At 49.8% G+C, this 7572-nt stretch overlaps 1 protein-coding gene across 2 annotated transcripts in view; it reads left to right on the top strand.

Annotated features, from left to right (window-relative positions):
- The first annotated feature begins 2955 nt into the window (after positions 1–2955).
- Spc24 (SPC24 component of NDC80 kinetochore complex) overlaps positions 2956–7572 on the top strand; it is a 5071-nt gene continuing 454 nt past the window's right edge. The window contains exons 1-4 of one of the 2 annotated variants that reach the window (XM_031345435.1): positions 2956–3165; positions 6231–6375; positions 6617–6721; positions 6815–6891. In XM_031345435.1, coding sequence (XP_031201295.1) covers positions 3006–3165; positions 6231–6375; positions 6617–6721; positions 6815–6891 — 487 coding nt within the window. In that variant the 5' untranslated portion in view covers positions 2956–3005. The remainder of the gene's footprint in view (positions 3166–6230; positions 6376–6616; positions 6722–6814; positions 6892–7572) is intronic. The other variant, XM_031345436.1, reaches the window with a different exon arrangement.

Raw genomic sequence — 7572 nt, 5'->3', positions numbered from 1 at the left:
CTATGTAATCCTGCCTGGCCTCAAACTCCCAATGAAAATCAAGCTGATCTTGAACTACCAGAGATCTGCCTGTCTATGCCTCCTAGCTGAAGTTAAATAAAGGTCTACTACAATGGCTAGCTATTTATTTGGTTTGTTTTATGAGACTGGTGTAGCTCAAACTAACACCAAACTTATTTCATAGCGGAGGATGACCTTGAACTCCTGATACTCCTGCCTCTACCTCCCAAGTGTTAGGACTGTCTGTGCCACCACTCCCAAATCATGCTAGGGATAGACGCAGAGATAGGGTGTCTTGCATGCCAGGCAAGCTCTCTGAGAACCACCACACACCTCCTGTTTGAGACAGAGTCTCCTGTAGCTCAGGCTGTTTTCAACTCCTAGCTGAGGCTGATCGTGAGAATCTGATCCCTCTACTTGAACAGCTGAGAACTCAGGTTACCAACAGCCCTGCACCTGATTTCACTCGGAGCTCGTGCTCCCCTGTGCTTCACACCTCAACGCTTTGTTTCTGTTAAGGCACTATCTCCATTGTGCCTCGGCACTGCAGCCTCAGTGGCACCAGCCCTTCTGTGTCCCCAGTTAATCAGCACTCTCCCTTCCCAGGTCTTCTCAGGTGTGTGCCTTTTTCTGGACAGAAGCTTTGGCCAGGACTGTGAGGTGGCACACCCTTTGCTCTTAGATGGGAGGTGGGTGGCACTTTGGGCCAGGGGCACTTCTGTCTGCTGAGTTCTCTTGCTCAATCCCAATAGTTACCTCCTGACCCTCCCCTGCTGATAAGAGCAAGCTATCTTTAGCCCCAGGGTTTAGAAAGGGCTGGTAGGAACCTGCCAAGGTCACTGGCACAAGTTGCACAGCTGGAAACTGAACCCTGGGTCCGTATCTCCGCCCCCTTGCCCCCCACCCCCATGGTTCCTGCTTGACTCCGGCCGCCTGTGTGCTAAGCAATAAGCAAGCATTCTCTCCCTGACTTGCACTGTTATGCAATTTACTGACTTTAAAAGGAGGGTTGGTCTGTCGGGTGGAGATAGAGCAGTTTCTTTTGATTTTTTTTTCTTTTTTTGGTTTTTCGAGACAGGGTTTCTCTGTAGCCCTGGCTGTCCTGGAACTCACTCTGTAGACCAGGCTGGCCTCGAACTCAGAAATCTGCCTGCCGCTGTCTCCCAAGCGCTGGGATTAAAGGTGTGCGCCACCACTGCCCGGCTGTAGTCGGTGCTCTTAACTGCTGAGCCACCTCTCCAGCCCTGGGTATTTGTGTAGGTATTTAAGGAGACAGGGTTCACTTTGTAGTTCAGGCTGGCCCGGAACTCACTCTGAACTCACTCTGGAGGCTGGAATCCCATGATTGGCAATTCCTCTTCCTTAGGCTCCAGATCCCTGAGATGCCAGGTATGAGCCACCAAGCCTAACTTCGGGGTTTGCTGCTCTTGTTGCCCAGGCTGGTCTGGAATTTACCTCCATCCCCAATCTCCCATCACCTGAGTGCTACATGCTAGATACATGTTGGACTCCTACTTAAAGATTTTATTTTATTATTGGTTCTTTTTATTTGTTTGTTTTGTTTTGAGACAAGGTCTCTATATAATCCTGGCTCTCCTGGAGCTCTATTTGTAGAACAGGCTGGCTTCAAACTCAGGGATCTGCCTGCCTCTGCCTTCCCAGTGCTAGGATTAAAAGTGGCACCCACATGATGGCTCACAACCATCCATATCTAGTTCCAAGTAGTCAGATGCCCTTTTATGACCTCTGCTGACATCAGGCAAGTACATAGTACACATACATATATGTAGGCAAAACGTTTACCCATACACATTAAATAAAGATAAGTAAGTCTAAAAAAAATATATAAATGTGCCAGGCAGTGGTGGCACACACCTTTAATCCCAGCACTTGGGAGGCAGAGGCAGGCAGATTTTTGAGTTCGAGGCCAGCCTGGTCTACAGAATTGAGTTCCAGGACAGCCAGGGCTACACAGAGAAACCCTGTCTCAAAAAAAAACAAAAACAAAAACAAAACAAAACATAAAAAGCAAAACAAACAAACAAAAAAAAGTGAACAATTGTGGTGGTACATTCCAATAATCCAACCACTAGGAGGCAGAGGTAGATGGATCTCTAAATGTGAGACCAGCCTGGTCTACACAAAGCTCCAGGACAGCCAGGCCTACATACTCTCAACAGCTCAGAGCTCACACACTTTCCACCCCGCCCCCCGAGAAAAAAAACTAATAAATCTCGTTTTTTTTTTAAGATTTATTTTATTTATTTTTATGTGTATGAGAACACTGTAGCTGTACAGATGGCCGTAAGCTATCATGTGTGTGGCTAGTGGGAATTGAACTCAGGACTTCTGCTGGCCCCACTTGCTCCAGCCCCGCTCGCTCTGGCGAAATATACTGTAGCTGTCTTCAGACGCATCAGATATCATTTCGGATGGTTGTGAGCCACCACGTGGTTGTTGGGATCCGAACTCAGGACCTTCCGAAGAGCAGTCAATGCTCTTTCTTACCCGCTGAGCCATCTCGACAGCCCATAAATCTCGGTTTTATGTGTAGTTACTATATTTCTAAAGTAAGCTTGAAAAAACAAACTCAAGCAAAAATAATAAACCAAACGCTGCTTTGCCCCTCAAGCAATGCCTGATACCTGCACACTTCTCCAGGGTGGCGCAATTTTCCAGTCTACGCATGCGCAACAGACTTGTAAGGACCTGGCCTCTCCCCCCTGTTCCTAGCAGGACGACGCACGCGTACCAGGGCAAAAGCGAACGGGCCGCTCGTGACACTCCCCCCTACGCTGATTGGTCTTCACACCTGAGTGACAGGAGAAATTTCGCACAGGTTCTCCACAAAATGGCCGCTCCTTCCCAAGCTCTCTGTCCCCTCGCTGATTGGGTCCTGTCCAAGACGGACGTAGAGACAATCCAATGAGACTTATGCGCTCTGGGAAGGGGCGGGGCCCGTGGTGAGACAAATTTGCGCGGGTTCGGACTCGGCGCGTTTAGTCATGGCCGCTTTCCGTGACATGGAAGAGGTGAGCTACGGGCTATTGAGCCTGCTGGGAGCCAACCGCGCTGAGGCGCAGCAGCGGCGGCTGCTCGGGCGCCACGAGCAGATGGTGGAGCGGCTGCTGGAGATGCAGGACGGCGCCGACCGGCAGCTTCGGGGTGAGGGCCGGGCCCCTGCGCTCCAGCCCCGGGGGACCTCTCGGTGGGAGCTGTCGCTCCTGGGCCTCAGTTTCCCCATCTGACAATAGCCATCGCCCAGAGGCGTCCAGATAAGTGTCAGAGCTCACAATGCGCGACTCTACACGATCTTACGCCGTAGCTCAGGCTCCTTTGGAAGTCATTATGATCCTTCCCCCCACCCCTGCTGTCCGCTCTTGAGGGTCTTCCAAGGGAGAGCCGTCACCCCCGAGCCTCGGTTTCTCCACTAGTGAAACCGATGTCATGACAATGAATGTCATCTAGGGACTTAGAAGTAAATATAGGAGTTAGCAGGGCGTGACCCTTTATTAACTTCCTAAGACTCAGTCTTAAATGTAGCTCTGGCTAGTATAGAACTCTGTAACTGAGAAATTCGAAGAACCTTTCCTGTCGGCTCTTCAGTGCCATGGTCACAGGTGTGAGCAATCTCAGTGTCCTTCCCTGTCAAAGGTTGGGAACATTTTTTTAAAAAGTTCGGGCCTTCCCAATAGATTGTTGTGAACAGAGCCTGCTGTGAGCTAGGTCTCGGGTGGGTGGCTGCAGGGAAGATGCCCTTAGCGGCTGGCATCCTACTGGAGAGGAGACAGGATAAACATTGGTACTGCAGTGATGGGCTGAGGGGACAAGTCCTTTCTGTCATTAGGAGTGGTAACATGGGCAGGGCTGGGGAGGGCTTTCTGCAAAGGCGGTTGGGAAAACCAGCAAGTGTTGGGAGCAGAGATATGGTAGGGTTTTAAAACTTGATGTGCTGCTAGGCATATGCCCCTTTAATCCCAGCGCGTGTAAGGCAGAGGTAGGAGGGTCTCTGAGTTTGAGGCCAGCCTGGTGTACAAAGTGACTTCCTGGACAGCCAGCACATACAGAAGAACTCTGTCTCAACTAGATAGACAGACAGACATGTTGTGAAGGGCTAGAAAGAGATGGCTCAGCAGTAAAGAGCACATATAGTTCTGGTCCATATAGCAAATTTCAGGCCATGCAGGGCTGCACACAAGTCCCACCTGCAGCTGAGTGAGGGGAAGCCATAGTTTATCCAGGATACTTGGTGAATGTCACTCATACATTCACCTTATAAAAAACAGCCACATAAGAGAGCTGAAAAATGGTGGCCAGAGGTTTGGGAGGTCCTGTCTGCACTGGGGGTCCTTCCTCAGTCCTGCTCGGAAGGAACTACTAGGAACAGTAGTAAATGAAGTGTTTAGCCAGTGCCTGAGAGGGCAAGTGCTTTGCGATACCAGCCTGAGCTTTTGGTGGTGCTGGAGACTCAGCGGGTAAGAGAACACTGTTCTTCCAGAGAACCTGAGTTCAGCTCCCAGCACCCGTGTCAGGCAGTTCATAACCACTTGGAACTTCATTTTCAGAGATCTGACACTTTTGGTCTCCATGGCATCAGGCACACATAAGCATACAGTTAAGAATAAAAAATCCCAAGTATTGGGGAGGCAATGGCTGTGCTCCAGTGGGCGGAGCACCTGACTGGCATGCATGAAGCCGTGGGTTCACGCCAGGCATGGCAGAATGAGCCTGTCAAACCAGTGTTCCAGAGACAAGGAGAGGAGGGTCAGGAATGTAAGGCTGGAAGGAATTCAGAGCAGCCTGATTGACCCAAGACCCATGTCAAAAGACCAAAAATAAAACAAGAAGTGCTAGGACTGTGGCTCAGAGAGAGCACATGTGGCTGCATGAGGCCTTGGCGCAAGCAGTAATAATCACATAACATCTGAGTACCTTCAGGATTGCTCAGTGGGTAGAGACACTTGCCATGCCTGACGATCTTAAGTTTGATTCCTAGGAGCCGGGTGGTAGTAGAACTGCGTCCTATAGCCTGTCCTCTGATCTCCACTTGCAAACATGCTATTCTTTCTTCTTTGAATGAGTCATTGGTGGCTTGAACACGTAATCTTAAAATTTGAGAGACCGGAGCAGGAGGCGGCTGAGAATTCAAGACTAACCTCAGTTACATAGAATTTCTGGCCAGTATCAGCTACAGAGAAACCCTATGTCACCCTCACCCAGGTTCTGCCCCACACTTTTTCTGAGGAGGGTTCTGTGTGGGTAATACAGTGCTTGTGAGGGAGGCGCTAAATTCAAACCCAGTACCGTAAAATAATTAAGTAATTCAATGGCTGTACGTCCTGACCTGTTTCTGTAGAATTAACTTCAGAGGATAAGACAAAAGGATTCTTTGAGTGCAGGAGTTTGTGGCCAACCTGGACTGCGTAGTGAGACCCTTATATCATTCAACATCCCCTCCCTCAAAATCACAAAGATTATATAACAGAAGCTGATAAGGGAGCTGCACACTGACCCTCCCAGCATTTGGAGATAAGAGGCCAACCTGAGCTACAGGAGACTACTTCCCAAACAAGAGATACCAAGTGCTGCTTCAGTGGGAAAAATGCCTGCTTAGCACAGAGAAAGTCTTGGCTTCTACCCCCAGCACCACACAGGATGGGTGTGGTGGACAACGTAGGGGTATCACTTCTGTCCCTCTACCAAGTGGGTCCCAGAAGTGGAACTCGCCAGGCGGTGGTGGCGCACGCCTTTAATCCCAGCACTTGGGAGGCAGAGGCAGGCGGATTTCTGAGTTCGAGGCCAGCCTGGTCTACAGAGTGATTTCCAGTACAGCCAGGGCTACACAGAGAAACCCTGTCTCGAAAACACCAAAAAAAAAAAAAAAAGAAGAAGAAGTGGAATTCAGTCTGTCAGGCTTGTTAGCATCTCATCTGGCTGTTATTGATTTTTGTATAGTGCTTTTGGCATAGAATCTCTGAGTTTAACCTAAGCTGGAGTAGAATTCTACATCCTCCTGCCTCTGCCTCCTGAGTAACAGATTACAGATACACACTGACATTCTTAGTGTTGCCTGTTTTCTGGCAGAGCAGAGATGAGGCCCAGATGTTGGGAGGTGCCCAGATGGGGAGCAGAGCTCTGACTGGGCAGTAGCACGAGGCACCTCTTCAGAGTTCTGGGCAGAAGACAGAAGGAGAAGTGTACCTGTTTGTGTCCCATGTGTCCCATTGCAGAGACTCTGGCTGTGGAGGAAGAAGTGGCTCAGAGCCTTCTTGAACTGAAGGAATGTACGTGCCTTGGAGGCGCCAAGCTCCAGAAGCTGGAAGTTGAGCTCCAGAAGGCCAGCAAGGAGGACGCCTGCCTGCAGGCCAGGCTGTGATATCCTTAACTATGTGCTGCAGCTCAGTGCTAGAGCCCCTGCCTAGAATCCCCCACTGAGGGGCTGGGATGTGCTCTGGTAGAGCCTGCCTAGTGTGTGTCAGGTCTTGGCTTTTGTGTCTTAACACTGAAGGACAAAAATAGGAAGAAAATGCGTGAGCACTTGGTGCTCCGGCCTGGGAGTGTGTACTGAGATAGACGCTGTCCTTAATCTCTGAGCCTTGGCCTTAACTGAGTGCACTCAGCTCACCACAGAGCTGCAGGAGCTCAGGGAGATGGAGGAAGATCTCCAGCGACAGGAGAGAGACGTGGATGAGGACAACACCATCACCATTCCCTCTGCAGTGTAGGTTCTGCAGGCTGGACCTAGAGCCCTGTCCTGTGGCATGGTTGACATTGATGCTGTGGTAACTGTCTCCTTTCCCCGTGTTCTGTCTAGGTATGTGGCTCAGCTGTATCACCAAATTAGTAAAATAGAATGGGACTATGAATGCGAGCCAGGGACAATCAAGGGCAGTATCCTTTGAGAAATCGATGTTGGGGTGGAAGGAAACACCTGGGGAAAATGGGTACATACTAGACACAGCCAGGCGTGGTGGCACATGTCCACCCCAGCACTCTGAAGGCAGAGACAGGTGGATCTCACTGGAGTTTGAGGCTAGCCTGGTCAGCTAGCTAGAGTAAGTTTCAGGACAGCCAGGGCTACACAGAGAAACCCTGTCTCCCAAAAACAAAAAGGAGAGAGACAGAGACAGTAAGCACAGACTCCAGCAAGGGCACTTCTGGGGATCTGTGCCCAAGAGTAGAAAGTGGGCACTTGAAGAGATAGTGATACATCATGTTCATGGAGTGTCATTCTCCACGTCCAAATGCAGACAGTGTCTCTATAGGTGAAAGGTAAAGGGAATACAGTTTATCTGTGTGCTACAATAATCTTCATCTTGGGGGGTCAAGGAGGCGTAGACAGAAGATATAAATGTAGTAGATCCTTTGCTCAGCATATAGGTGACCTGGAACCTCCATGTTCTCCAGACCAGCCGCAATCTTGGTGAACCTTCCGGTTCTGTCTCTCAGGTGCTGGGACTATAGGTGTTTGCCATCACATCTGGTAAATATATCATTTTCTAATTAAAAAGAAATAAGGGGCTGGGCAGTGGTGGTGCACACCTTTAATCCCAGCACTTGTGAGGCAGAGGC

The sequence above is a fragment of the Mastomys coucha genome, unplaced genomic scaffold, assembly GCF_008632895.1.
Source record: "Mastomys coucha isolate ucsf_1 unplaced genomic scaffold, UCSF_Mcou_1 pScaffold23, whole genome shotgun sequence".
In the NCBI taxonomy this organism is placed as follows: Eukaryota; Metazoa; Chordata; class Mammalia; order Rodentia; family Muridae; genus Mastomys; species Mastomys coucha.
Note: the sequence above shows the minus strand (reverse complement) of the source record. Positions and strands in the feature narration are given on the sequence as shown.